The sequence below is a fragment of the Pelecanus crispus genome, chromosome 11 (genome assembly GCF_030463565.1).
Source record: "Pelecanus crispus isolate bPelCri1 chromosome 11, bPelCri1.pri, whole genome shotgun sequence".
Taxonomy (NCBI): domain Eukaryota; kingdom Metazoa; phylum Chordata; class Aves; order Pelecaniformes; family Pelecanidae; genus Pelecanus; species Pelecanus crispus.
The window spans coordinates 22157372-22183029 of NC_134653.1; the positions used below are offsets into that span (position 1 = coordinate 22157372).

Here is a 25658-nt window from a genome sequence, read left to right on the forward strand (position 1 = left end):
GGAGGGGTGATGCTGTGGGATCCCTCCATCCCACACAGTCTGTCCTAGCAGGGAGCATTAAACTGTGCTTGGACCCCCACTGCGCCTCCACACACTGTATTTTTGAGCCAGGGAGCTCAGTGGCTTGTGGGGTTCCCAGAGCACCCCATGGGCATGGACCCAGCCAGTCCCTGCCCTGCACCAGGCCAACACAGCCCCAGGCAGGTAGGAGCACAGGGTTCAGCATCACCAAACTGCTCAGGCTGACCCTAGGGCTATGCTCATCCTCGCAGAGGATCAGCCCTAGCAGAAACCAGGGGGCACAAGAGCCACTGCACCCCAGGCAAGCAAGTACCAGCCCAGGGCTGCCACCTTAAGCTCAGCTCTTAAACCCTTCCAAAGGGGGGGTGGCAGCCCTGCTACTCCCTGGGGAGCTCCCAAGGATCTCAACAGCTTGCATGAAGCCATCGCAGCTGGAAGCATGCAGGGTGCTGTGAGGTGCAGCAGTGGCACCACAAAACCTTTGCAGCCAACCCCAGGCTAGAGACAGAGCAGAGCCACCTCCTGCTTTCTGAACAGCTTTATTTCATTGCATCCCTGTTTTTCACAGGAAATCAAGGCCCACAGCCATGTGGAACGTGAAGAAGCACAAAGTGCTTTAAGCCTCCTGTGCTGAGCATGCGCCAGCTGCTTCCTAGCAAGCTCTAGTTCCCACAGCAGCTCCACAGCACAGCTCTGCTCAGTCACGGGACAGTCAGTGCTGGAAGCTGCACATGGGATGGCTTTGTGTTCCAGGAACCAAGAACTTCTGCTGATGCAAATGTTTCTCCAGGAAAGGCAGACCCTAACCCCAGCAGCACACACTCAGGCCAGGAGAACAGCTGCAGCTGTGCCCCCATCACATCTACCTGGAGGTTACTCTGGAATGAAGGGTGCTGGTGGCAGAGCATTCCCGATCTCCCTAAGCCGCAGCCTCAGTCTTACCTTTAGGGGGTTTTGCCTGCAAAACAAACAGGGGCATCTTAGCATGCTAAAGGCAAGGGGACAGCCCAGGCAGGTGGTCCGGTGCTGCTCTGCTCACTCCCATGTGACCAGATTAATTGAGACTCTCACTCCACTTTTGATTTGAGATCAGGCATTAGGAACAGCTTTTCTTCCCCCAGTAGGATGGTGCAGCCCTGCAGCTGGGGGATCTCTGTCCTCAGAGGTTTCTAAGACTCAGACAGATAAAGCCAAAGATGACCCAAGCTAGGGCTGGCAGCTCTCCTGTTCTGGGGGGAGCCTCCCAGCCCACACCCTGCAACTCATTGATTCACCAGGGCTTGGCAGTGCCAAAGCAGGAATCACACACAGAAAGAAAACCTGTCACTGAACTGCAGCGTCAGCACCAACACAGCGCCAGGGTGCACTCTGAAGAGCTGCTCTGTCTCTCCACATGGAGTTCAGCCAGATTCAGTTTGGAAGAGGGTGAATAAATGTGGAGCTGGGTCAGGTTTCTACTGTAAGGTCCCCTCGGGGATTCCTTGTTGTCCAACAGCAGTTGAGGTCATAGTACAGCTTTCCCTGCAGTCCAGGCACCAGCTGGGTCCCTCTCTTCCATTCTGCTGTCTGTTGTCATTAAACTTGTAAGAGTTTAACCTCTGTCAGGTTCAGTTCAGACCAGGCAAGCCCAAGAGTCAAAGACTAAGAACTGCTCCACTGAGGTTTTCCCAGATCTTGTGAATTGAGTTTTAACCAAGGGGCAGAAAATAATTAAATCCACTTGCAAAACTTCACTCCAACCTCATCTCTCCAAAGTGGCCCCCATCCTTACCTCCTCAAACTTCTCCTTCCAATAGAAGTCAGCCTTCGCATCCAGGTAAAGCAGAACCAGGTCACAGACCACCGTGGCCTGGAGACAGACAAACGCAGCAGGGCAGTCGGCAGTGAAACTTGCTGCAGGAGTCCCAGGAAGTTTCTGGCACTGGCTGCCCACCCAAGCCCTGCAGCCGGCTGCAGGCCAAACTCCAGCACCTGATCAGTGTTGGGGGCAGCAAGCCTGACCTGCCTCCAGCCCAGGCCACCCAGGCAGCTCCACCAGGTTCTCTTTGACCCAATCTGCTCCCATTAGCTGCAGAGGAGGTTAAATGTGATCATCTGGGCTGCAATGCATGTACACAGGGTGAGGGCTGGTCCAGCAGAGAGCCACCATCACAGCCATGTAAGGGACTGGGATGAACACGTCTGGGAGGAAAGAGGGGGCAGGTGGGAGAGCCTAGGCTCCCCGTTACTCTGCTGAAAGGGAAGAGCCACAGAATTGCTCTACAAGGGGCTGCCCCATCTCGATGACTGCAATGCCATGTCTATCCTCGAGCCGGTCACTGGCTCCCTTTAGAGTCAGGGGAGAAACACAGAGAGGTGTTGTCTCCTGCTGGCCAAGACAGCTGGAGCAGACCAGACAGCAATGCCCCAGCAATATGCCTTCCCAGAATCAACAGAAACACCCAGCCTCCATGAGATGTACCCCTGACAGTGCTCCTTGATCCAGCAGTGTCATTACTGCTAATGATCACAAACAGAAAAATGGGAAATAGCACCCTGCCAGACAGTCTCCCCTCCCAGGCTGGCAGGCACCCAGGCAGCCTTGTGCCCAGGCAGGCAGGGGAAACAACAGATGAGTGGCAAATCCCAAACCATGGATCAAAGGAAAAGAGTGTATATGGAGTACTCACAGCACCAAAGAACGCAATGCTTGTGCCAAAACTCACAGCAGCAGGAATTATGCTGAACTTCCCAGCCTGGTGAGAAACAGTGGGTGGAGGGGGAAGACAGTGGGTGAACAGTGACACTGGGCAGCATGCTTAAAGCCAGGGAGGTGCTGGAGGAAATCGGGGTCATTTCTCCATGTCCAGCTGTGGGAACCTGACTGCTATTGCCTTGACTCAAAACCCCTCTGGCTGTCAAAGAAGGGATTGAAGCAGCTCGTGATTTGGTGGCAGCAGAGGTTACTGTGACCCACCTACTCCTGCAGGCACAGCAGGACCCTCCCTCTTGCTGTAGGACCCCAGTAGCCGCCACCCACAGAAATACATCCCAGCAAACACAGCCCTGATGTGATGTGTCCCTCTCTGCTCATTTAAATGAGTCTGGTATCTCTAAGGAAAGAGATTTTTGGGTTCCTGTCTCTCTCACGGCTATTCTCTCCTGCTCCACACCTCCTGACCTGGTCCTACTACCCAGAAGTGGTGCACCCTGTCCTGCACTGTGTGCTTCACCCTTTTCAGGTGAAAAGGCCACTGCTAAGCATGACAGACCAGCTGTGGACATCTCCTGGGGTGGCAAGTCCTCTCAGCACAGGCTCCGTCTTGCACAGTTGAGTATTGAGTTTGTCAGTGATGCTGCACAGAGTTAGTGTCAGCCATGATCATACCCATGCCTTTTCTCCCTGAGGGTACAATTAATCAAGAAGGGATTAATTGCCCAGGTTCAGAAAAGTTCAGGTTGATCTTTGCCAGGGTGCTCTCACCACAAGACCCTCGGAGATGCTCACAGGCCCCCTGCCCAGACAAGCTCACCTTGCCTACAAGGCCCACCACTTCACAACACACATATCAGATCCTTAGCAAGGGAAGCCTCCCTGCTCAGGGCATTACCAAGAGGTTTCTCTTCAAATGAGAGAGACCATTTTTTCCTGCTCTGCTTGGAAAAATCTGGGAAGAGGTGAAAAGCTCACCACCAGAGGGGAGAAGTGACACCAGCAGGAAGCCATGGGGCTGGCTGCAGGAGAGAGCAGCAGGGAGCAGTGCGAGGAGTCAGCCCCAGTGACAGGGCTGCCAGGACTGCCCATGCAGAGTCTGTAGAGGAGACAGTACCTGGCCATGCACGGAGATGTCAAAGCGGATGCCATAGAGCTTCAGCAGGTTCCGGTAGAGCTGCTGCTGGGAGTCCCAGTAGTAGGAGGCAGTTCTGTGGGAGACATTGGAAGCAGCTCAGAAAGCCATGGCAGCTCTGCACAGGCAATGAGGGAAGAAGGCTGCCAGTGGTGTACAATTGCTGGGGCTACCATGTGCCTGTGCACACCTTGTGTCCTGCAGTGGGCTGGGACATGGGTGATGCACGTGCTGCCATGACTCACTAGCTTGGCATCAGGAGCAGGGCATCAGCATCCACTCAGCACCCAGCCCAGGGTCACTGGGAGCATGCAGCTCCTAGCATGCCTGGTTCAGGGTCAGCACAGGCATGGACAGCCACACATCCCTGCCTTCAGGCAGGTAATGCCTTACACAGCTCCAAACAGAGCAGAGCTACAAGGTGCAGGAACTACCATGGTACCCCAGTACTGACAAACCCTGTGCTGAGTTACCACATCCCATTGTCCCTGCTGCTCCTTTCAGGGCATCCATCAGGAATACTAAGATCTCAAATGATTGCCGTGTGCTCAACCCACAGCCTGTGTGGCCACTTTCCCAGCATTCTCACCTAAAATTGTACCTCCTGTCCTGCAGGCTGAAGGAGTACTGTGGCTGGCACTGGGCAGCAGGGTGATCCAGGTCGCAGTCCCACTCGATGCGAACTCCGATGCTCCCCCCCTGCAAAACACATTTTTTTCCAGGAGAAGCACAGGATCAGAGATTTGCCAAGTTCTTTACTGTTCAGACATTCACAGAACACACATTCCCTTAGGATTTCAGGGGTCTGTCCTGTTCCCCATCCCTTGCCCACATCCTTGGAGAATTTGGAGTCACAGAATCATAGAATCATTTAGGTTGGAAAAGACCTTTAAGATCATCCAGTCCAACCATTAACCTAACACTACGAAGTCCACCACTAAACCAATTAAGGGTAGAGTAATAATTTCATGTTTCCTGCCTTGGTGGCTGGATTATTTTTTAATGAAAGTAAAAACTAGGAATCATTAAAGTTGGAAAGGATCTCTAAGATCATCAGTCCAACCACCAACCCAACACTACCATGTCCACTAAACCATGTCCCAAAGTGCCACATCTACCCGTTTTTTGAACACTCCCAGGGATGGTGACTCCACCACCTCTCTGGGCAGCCTGTTCCAATGCTTGACCACCCTTTCCATGAAGAAATTTTTCCTAACATCCAATCTAAATCTCCCCTGACACAGCTTGAGCCCATTTCCTCTTGTCCTATTGCTAACTACGTGGGAGAAGAGACCAACACCTACCTCACTACAACCTCCTTTCAGGTAATTGTAGAGAGTGATAAGGTCTCCCCTCAGCCTCCTCTTCTCCAGACTAAACAATCCCAGTTCCCTCAGCCACTCCTCATAACACTTGTGCTCCAGACCCTTCACCAGCTTCGTTGCCCTTCTCTGGACATGCTCCAGCACCTCAATGTCCTTCTTGTAGTGAGGGGCCCAAACCTGGACACAGTATTCCAGGTGTGGCCTCACCAGTGCCAAGTACAGGGGGACAATCACTTCCCTGCTCCTGCTGGCCACACTATTCCTGACACATCTTCCACACTTTTGAAAAAAAAAAAAAAAAAAAAAAGTACCAGCAGTGCAAGGCCTCCAAAGGTCTCTCCAGCTGCCTCCACCATGTCACGGACACGGAAGACAGGGCAGGAGGGGTTGAAGAACAGATCGTAAGTGCAGCTCTTGAAATAGGTGGGGTCATTGGTTTGCAAAGTGTTGCACCTGAGACAGGGGAGAGAGAGGGGGAGCTGTCACGGGTGGAGTGGGGTGTGGGAGGACAGGGAGCCCTGCTGCAGGACTGAAAAGGAGACCCTCCCACTGGAATGGGACCAACTAACACTCCTGCTTTGGGGGGAGATAATCATTGCCTCTCCTAAAGCCTCAGCTGGAGAGAGGGTAGAGGGAAACCAGAGGCCCAGAGGAATCACATGTGGAGTTATCATCCTTTACAGCACCTGCCATGGCCCTTCCCCTCTCAGCTCCTCTCCTCCACCTCTGCCTTTATGCTTCTCCTTTCTTCCCTGGCACCTAGCTTCCACCGCTGTAAGATGTAATGACCCAGCTTGAGTTAGGGCTCTAGGTGTGACAGCAGGGCCAGTTCAGCTGCCCCAAGCCATGTCTCCTGCCAGAGTACACATGACAGTCAGCATGCCTTGGGCTGTGAGGCCAGTGCAGCCCTTTACTGGGCCTCTGTGAAACCATTTTGCAGGGACTAAAATGCAAAAATATATGGTGTAAAATGAGACCTTGGGAATGACTGGCCTTGTCCAGTTCTGCCTGCAGTGCTCTAGACAGGCAGACACCAGTCCCTCTCTCTGAGGGCTCCCCATCCCATTGCTCTTACATCTGCAAATACAGGTGCCACTGAAGTGACCAGCATTCTCCTGAACACACCGTCCTGAACCATAACTGCCTGAGCCACCACCTGTCACAGATGGCACATGGCTTCTTAGATGCCTCAGCTGCTCAGCCCCTAGGCAGACAAGCTCAGCGCAGAGGCTAGACTAGGCTGTATGCACAGTCCCACTGGAGGAGTGTCATACTTACTTGGAGAAGTTAAATTTAGTGAAGTGGACAGTATTTTTTATGAAAAGAGTGAAATTTTCCGCCTCAGCCAGAAGAGGTTTCCTGGAAAACAACCACCAACAAACTCAAATTTTTCACAGCAGCCAAAGCACATCCCCATTCCCCTTGCTCTGCAGTCTATTCCACATTCCCAGGACTTTGGCTACAGTGGACAGTTGCAAGAAATGCTTGTGTGAAGTCCTCTGGGCTTAACTGACCAGAAGATCAATGTAAAAGATCTCCCTGAGCCTGGCTGCCCCCCAGGCAAGTATGATCAGGCCCCTGGTTACACAGAGCACAGCAGGAAGGAACCGAAGCTCTCAAAGCCTGCTGTCCCCTTACCCTGTGCTTTACCTGGGCAGGGTGTTGTTCTCCACAGGACACCAACCATAGATCTCACAGGTCGAATGGGTGGTGTTGAACATCACACATTTCCCAGTTTTTATCCCTAGAAATGAGACAATATATAAAATTTACTACTCTGTTTTGAAACACCTTCTCTGCAGCTCCCCTCCTGGGATAGAGCCCTGGCCACAGGCTTGTTCTGGCCTCAAAACCTGAGCCACAAAGACAACCCTAGGATCATCTTCAGTGTTTTCCCCACCCAACAGCTTCCCTATGAAACATTCCCTCAAGGCCAAACGACAGGAGCTGTTTTACAGACAAAAAGCTGCTTGCTGCTGTCAGCGCCTGTCTGTCCAGCGCAGCCTCTCCTGCCCTGTGGCTGCTGAAGCCACCCGCTCCCCGGGTGGGACAACAAGCTGGGGCAATCCTGCTGTCCTGGTTTCGGCTGGGATAGAGTTAATTTTCTTCCTAGTAGCTGGCATAGTGCTGTGTTTTGGATTTAGTAGGAGAAGAATGTTGATAACACACTGATGTTTTTAGTTGTTGCTAAGTACTGTTTATGCTAGTCAAGGACTTTTCAGCTTCCCATGCTCTGCCAGGTGCACAAGAAACTGGGAGGGGGCACAGCCAGAATAGTTGATCCAAACTGATCAAAGGGCTATTTCATACCATATGACATCATGCTCAGTATATAAGCTGCAGGGAGCTGACTGGGGGGCAGCGATCACTACTTGGGAACTGGCTGGGTATCAGTTGGCAGATGGTGAGCAATTGCATTGTGCATCACTTGCTTTGTATATTATTATTACTATTATTATATTGTTATTATTATCATTACTATTTTACTTTATTTCAATTATTAAACTGTTCTTATCTCAACCCAGGAGTTTTCTCACTCTTACTCCTCCAAGTCTCTCCCTCATCCCACCGGGGCAGGGGGAGTCTGTGAGCAAGCAGCTGCATGGTGCTTAGTTGCTGATTGGGGCTAAACAACAACACCTGCATACAAAGCTTTGGCAACTGACCTCCTAAGCTGAAATATCCTTTTCCAGCTGAACTCACATGGGTTGCTCATATTAATCAGCATGAAATAAAAGCCAGGTTTTATTACAAAAGGAAAACCTGCCAATCACAGGGCAGATTTCAATTCCAGCAGCCAACATCAGAAACAAAGCACCCCTGTATTTGCTGTGACAGCACCTTGTGCCTGCACCTGCTCATCCAGCTGTGACAGGTCACTGTAAAGTTTTGCCAAGAATAAATGGCTGGGGAGCGCTTCCATGCACACTTACAAGGATCGCTGAAATCAGGCACCTTTGTGCATCCGTTTGCTACCAAACACGAGGAATTAAGTGATTTTATGTTTTTTTAGCAAAACACCCAGTACCATTGCCATGAACCACTGGGTTTCCCATGGGACAGTCTGCATCTTCTGTGCACATCGCATCAAGAACAGAGGGACTCTGAGAGAGACAGAGAGAAGTGTTGTCACTGTGCTGCACAGCCGCCTGCGGCCAAGCAGTCACCCACATTTCTGCACTGCTCTCCTGTTTCTCCAAGCACATCCCAAACACTTACAGAAGACATCCACCATGTCCAGAACCTGGGCAGCCTCCAGCCAGCAAGGAGAGAGGCATCTCCAAGGGGCAATCCTTCTCACCTGTCTCCACACTGTCTGGGGTGCTCGCCTCCTCCACCTTGGAGGCAGAGGAAGCCTCAGGAGCTAGCTTGGACCTTTCAGCTGGGACTGGGAACAAGCACAGTTGGGTTTAGGAGGGCCTTAATGGCAGAGCCCATTAAGCACCTGGTAAAGCACCACCACAATTTCCCAGAGAAAGAGCTGAAGAGACCCTAAATACAGCATAACACAAGTTTTACAAGACACACGGAAAGCTTCACCTTCACTCTGGGCCCACCTGATTGCCAGAAGCAACAAAAAGCTCCTATTCAAACACAGAGAGATGATGGCAGGTGGGGGAATACAAGTAACACCCTTCCCCAGCTACTCCCAGGCCATCACACGAGTCATCAGTCCGTCAGAAACCCACCTCCCCAAGCTCAGAGGGGCACAGAGGCTCGAAGGCAGGTGGGGAAACCCCAGTTATGGAGTCATAAGAAGCAGGGGGGTCTGTCCAGGCCCTCCCACGACAGACTCAGCCCCTTGTTCCAGGTGTGAAACTCACTATAACATGCCAAGAGGAGCAGCTCTCTGAAGCACCTTTGGGCTGGGTGGGGCCTAGGGGTATGGGATGCAGAAGAAGAGCATTTTGAGATTGCACAGGACACTTAGGGGATGGGATGATTGGGGAGGAAGAAACGGCATGGAAAAGGAGGGATCTAGGTGATCTGAGAAGGAACAAACATTGGAAAAGAGAGGGATAAAAGGATGCAAATGACTGGCTGCATGTACAGAGCTGGCTGGTCCGTACACTGGTCCACCCACACCCTGCACCTCATCAGCACAGTCTGTCCTGTCTTCAGACTAAACTCCATTTCTAACTATTTTCCTGGATGAGGAGCTCTATTCTGTATGCACATTGTGTGTATGGGGGTCTGAGTGCCAGCAGCTGGAGTGGGACCACCAGTTGTCACAGGGGCCTGTGCCAGCTGTTGCGAATGCAGGTGAACATGTGATTCACAGCAAATGTTGGGCTGGATGAGCCAGGGAGGTGGTGGCCTGGGAGCAAAGCAGGGTATCTAAGGGTGAGCCCACAGGACTACCAGAGGGACCAGGGAGTCCTGCCCGAGTGCCAGAGAAGGGTGGCTACCAGATTCATGACCCTCACACCCCCAGTGATGGCCCACTCATAGCATGCAGCATCCACCTGCAATGCTGTAATAAACACTTATGAGAGCACTTTGTCATCCTGGATCCAAATCAGATGTCAAGGATTCAGCCTTCAGGACCCAGACAACAGATATTTGCAGATGAGTGTATCAGTCCCTTTCCAAGTCCAGGTAACAAGACACATGACAAGTGCCACTTGGCAGACAGACGCTTCTGGGTGTTCAGGGCATGCAAGCCACAAAGCTTGGGAGAAATTCAGGTACTAAAGTCTGTGATGGGGTTACAGAAGACCTAAAACCTGGCCAAGAAGGTTTCAACCTTCCCTATCACCTTTTAGTGGAAACGAGCCTTGAAATATCTGTTGGTACCAACATTCTCCACAGGCATGGTCCAAACCAGGTTACATGTGCCACAAGTGCATTGCCAGAGAAGCAAAGAGATCTAGATTCAGTTAAAAGCCCTTATGGGACCCTGTATCTGTGCTCCTAAAGCTCTCTAAACCACTGATGCATCTTGGTTGTGTAAAGGTCTAAAAGCTTGGGAAAATTAGGGAGTAACAAATTTTTCTAGAAACCTACCCAAGAACTGCAGGTTTGGGATGGGTCAGGAATATGAGCACACCAGCATTTAGAACAGGTTTCTTGATAAGCAGGTGAACTACTACACATTTTTAGAAGACATCCCTCAAGGTGCTCACAGCAGAGCTCAGATGCTGCTCAGAGTTCATAGCATTTGTGTTCGTGGGATAGGGGTAATTTCAGACAGATGCAGCAAAGAGGTGCTTGTGCTGTCAGCAGAGATCTGCGCATAAATTCTAGGAACCTCACAGCTGAAAGGTTTATATTTACTTTCTGTAGTCACAAATATGCGGGTAGATAATTGCTTTATTCTTAATCTTATTAGAAACAATTGCTGATTCCCAGCCCTCAACAGCTATGCAGTCACATACCAGGGGCCAGGAAGCAAAGTGAACCTTCCTGCAGAGCTAACCACCAGTAGCATCACATGCGAGCAAAAAAGGATGAGGCTTCTCCTAAAATCTAACACTCCCCTCACCCCCTTAAGACACGATCCTGTGCCGCTCACATGCGCATCCATCAGCAGCATCTAGACCTGTAAGAGCGGAGCACAACTGTATGTGCTAAAGACTGTAGCTTAAGTGAAATGGTCCCTTAGCCCCAGAGCTTGTATCTGGACAGAGTGGATGCACTGTCTGACTTACGTCTTCTGGCTCTAAGTCTATTTTGATCACCTTCATTAACCTTCAGAGTGCCTTGCAAATAGAGGCAGAGGGTTTCCAACCACCCAAAGTATTTGAGATCAACACTGAAAGGTCTCCCTAAGAGATAAGTCAGCCACAGATCTGAACTCAGAGACATCAGCTGCTAAAACAACCTGTCCTGTGTTCGGGTACTGCTGCTGGCCCCAACCAGACTTTTCCTTCGTCTGCCAGCACAGAATACTTTGGTAATTGAGAATATTCAGAACTTCCTGCAAAGTCAAAAGCTATCACTGCTAAATCTTCAAAGCTTTCTAAACATGAATGTCGGCTACGGCCCCAAAGCCAGGAACTCAAACTATTGGAGAGCAGCACAGGGTGAAGGCTGTGACAGGCACCCAGACACACGACAGCACTGTAATGGGATGAAATGCTCTGGTGTCTCTGTATTCTTGGCTTGCACACTGCAGAAATAACCATCCACAGATGCCCAAGACTGCCTTTGAGAGAGCCCTGAAACGCTCTACAGCACGTGTCTTCCCCTAGGGACGTTACTGCAGCTATCAGTACTTTAGGAGTTCTCAACATCTTAAAGAGGGATCATTAGTACCATTTTATTCAGCCTAAAACTAGGGTTGCTCCTTCTCTCCAGCAGCCTGTAGGCTGCATTTAGAGAGCAGCCCAGCCCAGCAGCCTGTACATAGGACAAGCTATGAGGCAGGATCAAGCTGGGCACAGCACAGCAGGCAACAGCAAAAGCCAAAGGGACCATTAGGACAAACAGTGCTTGGCTCAGGCACAAGGTGCCAGCAGTGGCTTAACTTGAAAGACATTTACTCCTGCCTGCCAAGCAGGGTCCAGCTTGGGGGAGTTCAGTTGAGGAGCTGGCCTGAATCCAGCCTTAAAGGGAGAACAGAGAGCATATACCACTAAGTGTTGGCTGACTGGCAAACCACCTAGAATTCATGCTCTGTTCCTCCTAACAATAGGACACTAAGATGGAGAGGATACTAGTACTGCAGCAGAGAGTTATAAAGGAAACATGACACAGGTATCCAGAGTGTGTGTAAAAGCATCAGGAAAAATGGCAGAACAGATGTAAGAGAACAGAGCAGCAAGTGAAGAAACCAAGAATATGTGTGGGACTCAAAGGAACACAAGTAACAGATACCAGCTAGCAACGGCAGTGATGATGCCAGCCACAGTACGGAGATGGCATAGCAATGGGGCAACACAGCTCAACCTCCCCAGAGCTGCCCTTGTCCAAAGGCAGCAGAAAGCCTGTAAAGATCATACGGTGTCACTACCCCTCAAGAAGCCCAGAGATCTGGTGAGGCCCCAACAGACCGTGTACCCTTGTCCTTCTGGTGACCACAAGTGATTCTGGCCAGACTGCTTGGTAACACATCATGGTTCATGCAGGTATGACACAGCAAGTGTAAATGAGCAAGTAAGAGCTATGAAGCAATGGGAATGAGTGGAATCAGTTTTGTTTGGAACAAAACCCCATTTTTCCCTTCTGTCTAGTCTTGTACTGGGTGTTTCCAAGTTCCCATACAGCTACAGAGCAGCAGCATTGCCTGGCTTTATAAATCTAACCCCACTGCAGTGCCAGGCTAAGGAACAGCACAGCTCACTTACCTCAGGACAGGTGCCCTGAGCTTGCTTTGCTGTAGCGATGAAATTGGTCACTAGAAAAAGCACATTTTCCCCCTAGGAGGCAAGAAGTCACCTTTAGCAGGGAATTTACACCACCACACTGCTCAGCAGCAAACAAATTTCCTTTTTTTGGCTTTGTAATTCACAAAGTTAACGTCGCCTTTCCTTTCCCAAAGAGTTTTACCACAGCTTTTGCCAACCACCTCCCTCCCCCGGGGCGGCTGAAGCGCCAACAGCGCGGGGGCCCGGCTGTACCTGAGGGGGCCGGGCGTAGTCTGCCGCGTCCCACAGCCGCCGGCCCGCGCCCCTCACCTCGGCGACCGCCGCCCCCTTCAGCTTGGTGACGACGGCGGCGCGGGGCGCACGGTCGGTGTCCTGGTAGCCCTTCCGCACCAGCAGCACCCACCTGCGGAGGGGCAGGGGGGCGAGGGGCGCTGAGGGGACCCCCAGCTCGCCCTGCCACCTCCGGGACAGCCAGGCCCCGAGGGGGTGGGGGTGTGCGCGGCCGGCTCGCCGCGGCGGGAGGGGACCGCCCTACCCGAGCAGGTAGCCCAGTACGCCGAGCTGGAGCAGGCGGTGCAGCAGCCCGACCCGCCGGTTCCGCGTCAGGGAGAACTTCGCCGTCTTGTAGTCGAGCAGGCCGCCGCACAGCCCACCCAGCGCCGCACCCCTCATGGCGGCCAGCGGGGGACTGCGGCCGGCCGGCCCTAACCCCTACCCGCGCCCCCCGCCGCAGCCCCGCCCCTCGAGGCCCCGCCCCTCGAGGTCCCGCCCCTCGAGGTCCCGTCACGCCCCGTCACGCCCCGTCGCCATGGCAGCAGCGCGGCGGGCCGGGGCTGGAGATGGCGGCGGGAGCGGCGGGGGGCGGTGGGAGCGGCGCGGACGGGGACAGCTCGGGTGCGGCGTGAGGGGGCCCCGCCGGCTGGGGTTGGCTCCAGTCCGGCTTCCGCGGGCGGTGTCCCAGGGGTGGGTCAGGCTTGCCCCACCAGTCCTGGGAGGCAGCGGCCTGGCCTGGGCCCGGGCCTTGGCTGCATCCCCGCTGTGGCGGTGTAGGAACAGCAACAACGCGGCGGGTGGTGCACTTTCGTGGGAGCACTCGGTGAAACTCTCCTTAACGCTCTTTCCCGACAGGCGAGGAGGACTCTGGTGGCCCGGCAGGAGAGAGCCAGTACCTGGCCGCGTGCCGGGCTTGTGGCGTGACCCCAGTCTCCGGCCTCCTGCGGCGCGCACTGGACTCTGCGCTCAGCCTGCGGCACCGTGGCCTGGGCCTGCGGGTGAGGGACGACAGCACCTTCACCCTGTGTGAGGGACACCTGCCTTGGGGCTCTAGGGTGTCAGAGGGGCTGCAAACCCTGTCAGCCAGCTGGGGCTGTCCCCTCTGTCACCCTTAGCTGCGGTCCCTATCCAACACCAGAAAACAGTGCAAACACCCCAACCCGAGGGACTGTCGGTTTTGTCTTTCCCACTAACAAAAATGTTGTAACTCCTCTGGATATCAGAGCAACCCAAGTCTTACGTCAAGTACATGCGGAGGACCCTTTTCTGCCTGCCTTGCTGGTGGTTCAGATACCGGTTAGGGGCCAGCGTTATGCCACACGAGGTTTGGTGTTTGGCGAGCGGTGGGGATTTGTCAACAGGTTGTTCTGCAGGGCTCAGGAATGGGAGTCATCCCTCCCCCAGATGCGGGAGGGGAGGTGGAAGGATGGAATGTGCAGGTGTGTCATCACTTCTCCCTTGGGTTGAGAATTTTCCTGAGAGTTTGTTGTCTCTTTTATGGAAGGAGAAATTAACTCTTTAATAACTAAACAAAATGAAATATCTTAAACTGTATTCAGTGTTTGCTTTTCCAGCCTAGCTTTAAATCGTTTTGGAAGGGGAATTTTTTTGTACATTTCTACTGATGGCTTTGTGAAAACCCCCTGTGCCCTGCCAGACTACAGGGAGTTGAAACAGAAACATTCATAAGAGCTTTGTGAACCCAGTGAAACTGTAAATGACCCGTTCTGGGTTTTTTTTGTTGCAGGGTGCCAAGGCTTTAGCTCTTTCTTTGATGGTTGATACCTCTATCCTCACATTAGACCTGAGTGACAACTGGCTGCAAGGAGAAGGGGCAGCTGCAATTGCAGAGATGCTGAAAGAAAACTGCTACATTTCAGGTTTGTATTCTCCCATCTGCTGTTCTCTGGTAGACTGTTGCTTTAGAGGAGGAAGTTGTGCTGGCTTGTTTGTGGATTTAACCAGTCCTGCTGTCATAGTGGCTCTGTGTGTGAAAAGTGTAGCAGAACTGGGGTGCTGTTTGAATGGTGAGTGTTTAAAACTGTGCTGCTTCATCACCTTTCTTGACCAGTTTTCATAGCATTTACTTTTGTGAAGTGAAGATGCCATTAACTGGAGTCAGTCCAGTGCTGTTATTCCTGTGAAGCTGCTGGAAAGCCAGGAGAAAGAGCAAGTTTCTGCTGTGTGGATCAGAAACATCGACCTGAAACTTACACTATTCATAGGATGTGGTTAATAATGGCTAAGGCTTTTTAAGTTTAATTTGCACAATTGGCACCTAAGAAAATGGAGCTTCTAAGTAAGGACAGGTGGAAGAGAAGCCCATCTAGAGTGAATCTGCAAGCCTCTCTTCTAGCAGCAGCACGTTTGCTCTTCCCAGGGACATTTCACATGTCTAATACCTCCGTAGTATTAGACTACAGATACAGGGAGAAGAAGAAGAGCAGCGCCTCCTGAGTTTAAGTCTCAGTGAGGCAGTGTTGTGTCTAGAGATCACGGGTTTAGTCCCCACTTTTCCAGGGTCGATATTCCTGCCTTTCATAATTTAAGTAGCAACTGCCAGTTACATGTGGACAGGTTATCTGGGTTGTGGGTTACATGTGGCAGGGTCCTGTGCTGGCTCCGCAGAACTGAGTTGCAGCAAAGGCAGTTCGGTGGGATACAGCTGGTTGTGCCAGCACGTACTCAGAAGCACTAACAAGCCCTGCCAAATCTGAGGTTGTTACGTGCAGAGACTGTCTACAAGTCCCTGTGCTGTGCTTCTGTGTGAGCACAGGGCACAGACCCAGGATGGGTCTGCATGGAGCCCCTGTCATGTGTCTGTGTCACATTTTCTAGCACTTGCATTAACCTCCTGTTTCAGTGTCTGAATCTGCAGGCTAGGATACAGCCAGAACTTTGCTGTAAGTCATGCTGGTTGCTGCACTGAAGGATGTATTTTATCCACAAAGAAAAAGGTCAGTTTAGACAGCGAAGAATACAACTCTCTTATAACTAAGGCAACCCATAGGATTTGCTGGGAAGTCATCATGGATGAAGGGGACGGGTTCAGTGCTGTGAAACCCCCATTAACATAGGATTTCCTTACTTTTGTTCCCTAGTGGTTGGATTTAGAGGTTTAGGGTTCTGTTACTTCTGTGCTAGGAAAATTCATTCTCTGTGTAGGTGGACAGAGAAGTTCATGCTTTCGTATTTGGGTCTCAGTGTCTGTCTTCACATCCATTCCTGTTTTACATTTAGCTTTGCTGTCTCTCCCTGCCTACACTCTTTTTTTCAAGCCACGATGAGGAACCAAGAAACCCGCTATAACTTAGCTGAGTGTAGGTTGTGCCTGGAGTGGGAAGCACAGATGTACAAGGAGCATTTTTGTCTCATGTCCCATATTCATGTGACAAAATGTGAATGAGCCTATATCGGGGACAGGTTGTGAAACCAAATTTAAGTTCTGTTGTTCCTACTAAAATACTGTGTTAGACCAGGTTTATCATTCTTACTTTCCAAGTCCGGCACTACTTCTGCTATTGCAGCATAGAGGTCAGGTGCTGATATGATTTGATGATCTGATAATGTTTTTTCTTTCCCCAGCTGTTGATTTATCTGACAACAAATTAGGCGTTGAAGGAGCTAAGGCCTTGTCCGCTATGCTTCTAGAAAATACTACAATTGTGTCCCTCCAGTTCTCAGGAAATGAATTTGATGATCATGCAGCAAAGTATTTAGCAGATGCCATCACAGCAAACAGCAAACTGGAAATTCTGGATCTGAGTTACATCATGTTTGATGACAAAGCAGGTAAAGTGCTGGCTCTGCACCTTGCACAGAGAGGGGTGCTGTGGCATTTAGCAGTGCAGCTTAATGAGTTGCTTGCCTGCCTCAGACCTTTGGGGAGCAGGGTTGGATAGTATTTTCAGTTTCTTGGAAAGTATTTTTGGCTCTTTGTAGGCAAAACCAGTGTCAAGCTATCATCATTCATTCATTTTCATTCTCTGCCTTTTCTTAACAGCATTGCAAGCTTTACCTCTTCTGTTTCTTTCCCCTGTTCTTCCTAGTTCCCAAGTTCTGATGGTCTTCCTTTCACTGAACTGTCATTTGCTTTTTTTCTCAATCGTTATTTCAGCTTTCACAGGTGTGTAAAATGCTTAATAAGAGCAGAGAAAAACCAGCAGAATGGAGCTTGCCAGCAGTCCTTCTGTCTAGCTCCCTGTCACCGAGAGGTGATTGCAAGTGCCAAGCGGAGGGTGTGAGAGTGGAACAAGCAGGCAGTTGTGCTTCCCTGATACTTTGCCACCCTTGACAGCTTGTGGTTTGGAGACTTCCTTTGCTAATGACTTTGGCTATTGCTTTTCCATGTTCTTGTTGGTCTTGACCTTGTTAATGCATGTTGCTTTTTCTTTGGCTCTTGATTTTTAAGCACACTGTTATTTAATTGTTACATCCTTGCACTCACAGTGCTCCTGTGATGCTGTGTGATGTGATGAAACCTAGTTATTGCTCTCTGGGCCTTAGTCTGTACTGGTTTCACTGGGTGCACTTCTGCTGGGCTGAACTCCCCCATCCTTTCTTCTTGACTTCTGCAGAACACTCCTCATGATGTCATTGCTAATCGCTGACTTTTCAACCTTTATGCTTATCTCCTTTTTGCACCTTCCTGACACATGCTTCATCTTCTCCATCTATGGCTGTCCTTGGGCAGCCCCACCCATGTGTTCTGCTACTATCTCCAGGCCTAAGATTCACAAATCTTCTCCCTTCTCCTGGTCTCACCCTACACTGTGCTCCAAATCCCTCTACTTCCAACACTGTTGGTGATGGGTACACACTCAAAAAGGGAGATACTGAATTTTTCCTCTCCCATGCCATGTCCCATGCTGTCTGTCTGATCCACATTCTCCCATGGTTGTGTCTTTCATGAAAAAATCCACCATCTTCTCTCCATCCACTGCTTTAGAACCCTTAATCATCACACATCTCACCTGCTATAACCTCCTTCTTGAAGATCCTCCATGTCTTCAGTGGGCTTCTCTGGCTCACAGGAGAGGAGAGGAAACAACGATAATCCTTATCTCTTCTGGCTACCAGGAACACACCAGCCATTCACTTGGTTCCTTCCCAGATCTGTTCCAATTTTTTTCCTCATTTTTACTTTTGAGGGCTGCAATGGCTGTTTTTCTCTCCACCCCTGTCCTGCTCACCTCCTGCTGCCTTTACAGTCAAACAGCTCTTCCCAGTCTTCTGGTCTTCAAGCATGGTGATGGCTTCCTTTTATTCTATGCTGGTTGACAACCTCATGTCCTTCCGGCCCCACTGAAAGTTCGTAGAACACTTGCTGAGGGAACCTATTCAGATTTTATAATGGCACCGGAGCTCTGGGAGGGGTTAAAGAGAGAGCAGAGCTAGCTTCTTTGCCAGTCTAACAGAGAAGCGGGCTTCAACTGGCTGGAGGCCAGAGGTGGGGAAGGGTGAGAGACTGTGGGAAGGTACCTGGTTGCTTGGTGTCAGCTTTCAGACTTGAATCAGGATGGAGAATGAGCCTGTGCAGTCAGATCTCCACGCATGAGCAGCAGACCCTAGCTTTGTGATATGGTGACTGGATTTTCTCTCCCTCTTTGCTACATGGGCAACCTGTGGTCAGAGAACATATATGCTTTATTGTCTGGCAGCTTCTGGTAAGTGAGGTATAAAAGAAAATAATATGTTGTAGTTTTAATTGCCTGCCTAGAGGTAATACAGACAGTTGCAGAGAAACTTAAACTAATACTTAAACTAACCCGAGCTTCTTTTTAGCTCTTAAACCTAATCGTTTTAACTCTTAAACTGTTTGGCTTCATGTATTTTTTCTTAGGTGAAATTCTTGGAACAGCACTAGCAGAAAACTTTAGATTAAAGGAACTTAAAATCAGCTGGAACCATTTCCATAGCCAGGGGGCAGCTGCCTTGGCCAAAGGCTTAGGGGTAGGAAAAGTTTTCACTCCTGTTTTTAAATTCTGAGAACTCACATGAAGCTTTATCTGTTTAAACGAGTGTGAATGCCATGGTGTGCTGTTTGCCTTGTGCCCTTGCCTGTCCAATGGCCATCTATGATCTGGGATCATACAGACCTTGGAACTAAGACAGTAAAATCATCCATTGTCTATTGACATATTGCATATGTTTTCATTTCTCTATTTCTAATTCTTTCCCTTTTAGAGTCAAAATTACTGTAATGAATGTTTTTAATTGTTTCATTTTACTTCTGATTCATAAATCAATACAGAAATTGTTTTGTATTCCATATACAGTTTTTACTGCACTGAAAGAAAATAGTTTCTCATTAAAATAAGAAACAGTTCTTCCAGCCTAATAGGCTGAAAGGGACCACTAAAGTAATTTAATTTCACCTCTTGTACAGTGCAAATCACATGTGCCATCCTAGCACTAGTGCAACAAGCCTCCAACTGCTTTTTGGAGAGTAGAAAGGATGGTAGTCCGTAGAAAGGATATTTCTCCAAGGTTGTATCAACTGATGGGGAGATTTTCAGTTGTGTGTTTATGTCACATCACAGGCAAACACGTTCCTCAAAGTGCTGGATGTTTCCTACAGTGGCTTTGACAACAGCGGAGCAGCTGCCTTGGGGGAGGCTCTTAAAGCCAACAATGTGCTGGAAAAGCTCAATGTTAGGTGAGTCAGACTCTGGTCCTGCTGCACATTTTCTCTAATTTTGCAGTGGTGGGCAAAGCCCGCAGCAGCCATTTGGATCTCCTACCTGCAGAGAGTGGTAGGTGCATAAGGCAGGGAGAGTGTTACAAAATACTTGTGCTGCTGGTCTCATCCCAAATCCCAGTTCCTCTCCTTAAACTTGGGGTCACTGCCAAGGGGCTGTGGGATGTGTTACAGGATGCAGGGGAAGAGCATTTTTGGGATTGCACAAGGCCTGTTAGGGGATGTTTAGGGGAGGAACCAAGGGCGAGGGAAGGGATCCAGGTGCTCTGGGGAGTAACGAGCATGGGAAAAGAGAGGGACAAGGTGTGAATATTGAGTGTTTCTGTCTGTGTTGATCTGTGTGGCCAGCTGTGTGCATTTGTTGCATACATTTGTGCCTGTGCCTATTGGAAATACATGGTCAGCCTCACTACTGGGGGCATGGGGCCTCACCTCTATCAGCCTGTGGGATTTGGCAGCTCCTCACCTCTTCCAGCCTCCCAAATGCAGTTGCTTAGTTGGAAGGAGCTGCTCTAAATTCTGTGTGGATATAATCTGTTTCCAGTTCTGGGTGAAGCAGGAGGTTGCATATCCTTTGCCTGAGCGATATGGATGTGGAAAACCTGCAGCTCAGTGTCTGAAGCATGCCTTTTATCTGTTTTTAGCAACAACCGTATTTTGGTGGAAGGAGCTCTGCACATTGCAGCTGGCCTGAAAGAAAACAAGACTCTGAACAGACTTAATGTGAGCAACTTTCCTAGGAAGGTATTGGAGCCTCTTATGCATGTTTAAATATCACTGATGCATGTATGTCCTGGATTGGAACCCCTTAGAACAAATCCACAGCAAAATCAGGGAGCTGCTTGCCTCAACCTGCCTCCTCCCAGGCTTCCCTGGTTGCAGTATGCTCTCATTAAGACAGAGGACTTGTATCCAGCAGTTTTGTCGGTGAACAGAGATTTCTGTGAACCTGCCCACTGTGAACTACAGCCTGTCCTGCTGTGTCTTGCAGTATGGGTAGCACCCTATTTCTGCAGCAGTAGTGTCCAGCTCGGCATGGCAGGCAGCACTGGGATGGCTGGCTGAGAGCCCTTGGCCCACTGTTACTGGCACTTGAAGTAAATCACGCTGGTATCTCACCCACTGGGGATGGCTGGTGCCGTCAAGGATCATACAAAACACCCCATGTCACATACCCTCCTTGTCATGGTTTAGCCCCAGCCAGCAACTAAGCACCACGCAGCCGCTCGCTCACTCCCCCTACTGCAATGGGATGGGGGAGAGAATTGGAGGAGTAAGAGTGAGAAACACTCCTGGGTTGAGATAAGAACAGTTTAACAATTGAAATAAAGTAAAATAGTAATGATAATAATAACAATATAATAATGATGATAATAATAATAACAATATACAAAGCAAGTGATGCACAATGCAATTGCTCACCACCCAGTTTATATACTGAGCATGACATCATATGGTATGGAATAGCCCTTTGATCAGTTTGGATCAACTATTCTGGCTGTGCCCCCTCCCAGTTTCTTGTGTACCTGGCAGAGCATGGGAAGCTGAAAAGTCCTTGACTAGCATAAGCAGTACTTAGCAACAACTGAAACATCAGTGTGTTATCAACATTCTTCTCCTACTAAATCCAAAACACAGCACTATGCCTGCTACTAGGAAGAAAATTAACTCTATCCCAGCCGAAACCAGGACACTCCTGCTGTTTCTTTTCTGACTGCAGATGACCAGAAATCCCATGCAGAGTGAAGGCTGCTGTGGGGTCCTCAAAGCTCTACAGGCAAATTCTGGCACTGGCATAGAGATCCTGGACTTGCCAGTAAGTGTTATACCAGGAAGAAGGGGGAAGGGAGGGAAGAGGTTGAATTCGTGCTGTATGAATAACAATGGGCTGCCAGAGGGATTCTGGCTCTGGCATTGTTGCTGCCCAGTGAGGACTGTGTATGGAGGGAATGGCTGCTGACTTCAAAACATGGACATGTCTGTATGTGCCCAGGCCCCACTTTGTGTGCTTGCAGCAGCATCAAGGTGCATGAATGCACTGAGCTGGGCATTGCTCAGGCTTCGGGTGCCATCAGGGTGTGGAGGAAGCAGGACTCAGCTCTCGGTGCAAAGGTGCCAAGCACTGGGAGCAATCTGGCCACCTGTGAATTCAGAAATTCCCCAGGAAGCTTGAGCTCTCTGCTCTGACAATGCATATCGTTTTGGAAAGATTTCTGTCCCATTTCCAATGAAGCTAAATGGCTGTTACATGGCACAAGAACTTCCGCTTGAACATCTTGTTTAATATCTTTATCAACGATCTGGATGAAGGGATTGAGTGTGCCCTCAGTAAGTTTGCAGATGACACAAAACTGGGTGGGAGTGTCGATCTGCTCGAGGGTAGGATGGCCCTGCAGAGGGACCTGGACAGGCTGGATCGATGGGCCAAGGCCAACTGTATGAGGTTCAACAAGGCCAAGTGCCAGGCCTTGCATTTTGGTCACAACAACCCCATGCAATGCTACAGGCTTGGGGAAGAGTGGCTGGAAAGCTGCCTGGCCGAAAAGGACCTGGGGGTGTTGGTAGACAGCCGTCTGAACATGAGCCAGCAGTGTGCCCAGGTGGCCAAGAAGGCCAACAGCATCCTGGCCTGTATCAGGAAGAGTGTGGCCAGCAGGAGCAGGGAAGTGATTGTCCCCCTGTACTTGGCGCTGGTGAGGCCACACCTGGAATACTGTGTCCAGTTTTGGGCCCCTCACTACAAGAAGGACATTGAGGTGCTGGAGCTTGTCCAGAGAAGGGCAATGAAGCTGGTGAAGGGTCTGGAGCACAAGTGTTATGAGGAGCGGCTGAGGGAACTGGGGTTGTTTAGCTTAGAGAAGAGGAGGCTGAGGGGAGACCTTATCACTCTCTACAATTACCTGAAAGGAGGTTGTAGTGAGGTGGGTGTTGGTCTCTTCTCCCAAGTAGTTAGCGATAGGACAAGAGGAAATGGGCTCAAGCTGTGCCAGGGTAGGTTTAGATTGGATGTTAGGAAAAATTTCTTCACAGAAAGGGTAGTCAAGCATTGGAACAGGCTGCCCAGAGAGGTGGTGGAGTCACCATCCCTGGGAGTGTTCAAAAAACGGGTAGATGTGGCACTTTGGGACATGGTTTAGTGGACATGGTAGTGTTGGGTTGGTGGTTGGACTGATGATCTTAGAGATCCTTTCCAACTTTAATGATTCCTAGTTTTTACTTTCATTAAAAAATAATCCAGCCACCAAGGCAGGAAACATGAAATTATTACTCTACCCTTAATTGGTTTAGTGGTGGACTTCGTAGTGTTAGGTTAATGGTTGGACTGGATGATCTTAAAGGTCTTTTCCAACCTAAATGATTCTATGATTCTATCTACCCCATTTGTGAACAGTGCCAGATCTGAGAAGGCAGCCCTCTGTCACCAGGTAGGTCTCAGCACAAGGCATCTCATACACCCTACCAAAGAGCATCACTTCTGGAACAGAGGCTCTGTCTCAGGCTGGTAGCCACCTAGTGCCCTTAGGATCAGTTAGCTAGCAACTACTTCTAATTTCTAAAAAGAGAAGACAGTTGCTCAGTTGTTTATTGAGGAGGGATTTGTCTTGCCTAGCTCATATACAATTTCAGTGGCTGTGTCTGAGGTGATTACACAAGACCTGTTCATAGAAGATGGAGATTTAATCAATGGTATTTTAGGCAAAATTAACATACCAAAGTGTAGAGGTCTGCTTTAGGATGGGGAGACTTGCATCTCAGCTCTGTATTGACTGTATCACTGTGAACTACATGGAAGGACTGTGATGGTGAGCTCAGAGGAGACAGTTGCCTTGCAGTCACCAGCATTTAATCAGGTAGATCTTGTTCTTTGTGACTCTTTGCTATGAACAATCCAGATGTCTGCCTTAAAGAGAGAACTGATGATTCCTGAAATGTTGAGCCTTCCTCTGTCATTCACTGCCTGTCCCTTGTACCTCCTCCTTTCCAGCTGTTTTAACTTCTCTTTCTGTAGACCATTCTTCGGGGCTTACTATCCATCCTGGCATTGTCCTGACTTTCTTGCCAGGTCTTTTTTTGTTTATTTTCTTGTTTTTGACAGGGTGTTTTCCACCTTTATCCACTTTAGCTCACTGCCTTTTGGCAGTGCAGTGAGGAGCTTGCATGAAAACCCATCTCTTCCTTTGATTTCTGTGCTGCTTTACCATCACTTCAGCTCTTTTGTTTCTTGCCCTGGGAGCAGGATGCTGCTGCTTGTTGAATCTCATACCTGCATATAATATGGTTGTGTTGGCTAACAGCCCCAGATCTCACAGTCTTGTGTCAAAGTTTTGTGTTTGGTTTGAGAGAGCACAGAATACGTTGCAATATCTATTTTCTGAGGGATGGTAAATCATACCATATGCTTACTTACCTGTAGTGATTTTGCCCTCTAGGACATCCTTGAGAACAAAGAGCTTGCAGAGCTGTGTGATGCTGTGAAAATACTTTTTCCAAATCTTCTTCTCAGATGTGGTGGAAACACGAAGTTGCAGAGGAAAAGTCAGTTGAAGGTTGAGCTTCAGACTCAGCCCGAAGTGGTGGGTAATTCCCAGAACGCAGTGGCTTAACATGAGTCCCTTTGGGACTGTTTCTTCAGCACCTCTGCCTAACAAACTCACCAAGCCTGTAACACAACAACATGCTAGGGCAGTGCTAAGGCAGGATCTGTGCAAATATTGGCTACTTCATCATTGCTGACAGTTGGAAGTTTTTCTGTCCTTTTACTTTAAGATTTCTGCTACGACCAGCTCTGGGTCTCTTCCAGCACATGCAAGAGCATCCCTATGGATGAGAGTCCAAGGCGTCCTTTTTAGTCATCATCTTTGTGTGTAGGGACATTTGTGTGGTAGAACATCATGTGCCATAGCTGCTGCTGGTGCTTGGATCCATAGCCCGCTGCACTGGGATCTGTGCAGCCCAAGAGTGTGCTTATTATGTTCGAAGCAAAGTCCTGTCCATAGATGTGCTGTGAACAAATGCTTTCTGCCTTAAGCTTGTTCTCCTGTTACACAGCCGGGATTGCCTTTGCTGAATTGGCTGTTAGATACACTGCTGACTCATTTTTCAGCTGCTTCCTACCACAGTTCCTTAGCCTCATGTTGAGCCCATGCTCTCCAGGGTAGAGCCCCCATCCTTGGTCATGACTGGTGTTCTTATTTCCTGGATGCATGCTCTTGCTTTTGCCAGTGTTACATAGGATGGATGCTACCAGTTGCGTGGAAATAGGATAGGCACTCAGTGGTAGTTCAGCAATGACAACAGCACATGGAGTGTGACTCTCTTCCCCTCCCTAGGATGTTTTCTGTGATCGCAGTGGATCCTCCCTACGCTCTCTGGGACACCTGGGCACTGTGGTTCATGGAGGGGGGGAACTGTGAGCTCCTTGAGGAGCAGTGGGCAGGGGGCAGGAATCCTGGCTATGCTCTGAGCAGCCTGGCTTAGCTCTCCCTCTCCTAGTGTTTGTGAAGGAGTGGTTTCTTGCAGTTCGGGAGAGGGGCTGAGGATGGTTGCACAAACAGCTCTGGATGTCTGGCCTGGGCTGGAGGCGCAGGCAGCTCTGCCCTGCAGTCAGAGAGCAGCAAACCCCAGTGGTGTTGCAGTGCTGCCTTAACTTAGTTGTGGCTATACACAGATTGCCTTTCATTCCCTGAAGGTTGGCGGACCTCGTTGATAAAGTACTTGCAACAATCTTGGCTTTATCCATGGCTTCAGCTAGGCAAGCCTGGTCTGTCCCTAGGCGTGTCAGTGCGTGCTGGTTTTGATTTCCTCTTTCACTGACACACCAACTGACAAGGTCTGGGAACATCCAGACAGTGCTCTCCTGTAAGGCAGTGGTGACACCACTCTGAGAAGGCAGCTTGTGAAGGCAGGGGCCAAAATTCAAGACAGCTTCTGCCAGTCTCCTTCTAGAGTAGCTAGCTGGTGCCCTGTGTTCCGCCTTATGCTTTTTTCCCTAGAACAGAAACATGAAGGAAATGGCCTCAAGTTGCACCAGGGGAGGTTTAGATTGGATATTAGGAAAAATTTCTTTTGTCAAGCACTGGAACAGGCTGCCCAGGGAAGTGGTTGAGTCATGATCCCTGGAGGGATCGTTAAAAGACCTGTAGATGTGGCACTTAGGGATATAGTTTAGTGGTGGACTTGGTAGTGTTAGGATAATGGTTGG

General features: G+C 49.8%; 2 protein-coding genes across 2 annotated transcripts; one reads left to right on the forward strand and one right to left on the reverse strand.

Moving 5' to 3' along the window:
• Positions 1–940: 940 nt before the first annotated feature.
• P2RX6 (purinergic receptor P2X 6) lies at positions 941–13155 on the reverse strand. Its single transcript, XM_075718931.1, has 12 exons — positions 13019–13155; positions 12736–12886; positions 12463–12534; positions 8202–8277; positions 6824–6917; positions 6452–6532; positions 5485–5626; positions 4438–4547; positions 3831–3936; positions 2691–2756; positions 1793–1870; positions 941–979 (listed from the first exon to the last, which is right to left on the reverse strand). Exons 1-12 carry the CDS (start codon positions 13153–13155, stop codon positions 941–943), a joined length of 1152 nt encoding a protein of 383 aa, XP_075575046.1.
• Positions 13154–24060, forward strand: LRRC74B (leucine rich repeat containing 74B). Its single transcript, XM_075718933.1, has 9 exons — positions 13154–13184; positions 13612–13754; positions 14504–14636; positions 16342–16548; positions 18599–18708; positions 19299–19414; positions 20101–20179; positions 21177–21272; positions 23887–24060. Exons 1-9 carry the CDS (start codon positions 13154–13156, stop codon positions 24058–24060), a joined length of 1089 nt encoding a protein of 362 aa, XP_075575048.1.
• Positions 24061–25658: the final 1598 nt, after the last annotated feature.

Bases quoted from the DNA above. Each gene is read 5' to 3' on its own strand.
- LRRC74B (XM_075718933.1), top strand. From the start codon at position 13,154: ATGGCGGCCAGCGGGGGACTGCGGCCGGCCG. The intron at 19,415-20,100 runs GTGAGTCAGACT...ATCTGTTTTTAG, and splicing joins CTGGAAAAGCTCAATGTTAG to CAACAACCGTATTTTGGTGG. The intron at 20,180-21,176 runs GTGAGCAACTTT...TTCTGACTGCAG, and splicing joins AGACTCTGAACAGACTTAAT to ATGACCAGAAATCCCATGCA.
- P2RX6 (XM_075718931.1), bottom strand. From the start codon at position 13,155: ATGAGGGGTGCGGCGCTGGGTGGGCTGTGCGGCGGCCTGCTCGACTAC. The intron at 6,533-6,823 runs GTAAAGCACAGG...GTTGTTTTCCAG, and splicing joins GAGAACAACACCCTGCCCAG to GAAACCTCTTCTGGCTGAGG. The intron at 4,548-5,484 runs GTACTTTTTTTT...TGTGTTTTGCAG, and splicing joins TTGGAGGCCTTGCACTGCTG to GGGGGGAGCATCGGAGTTCG.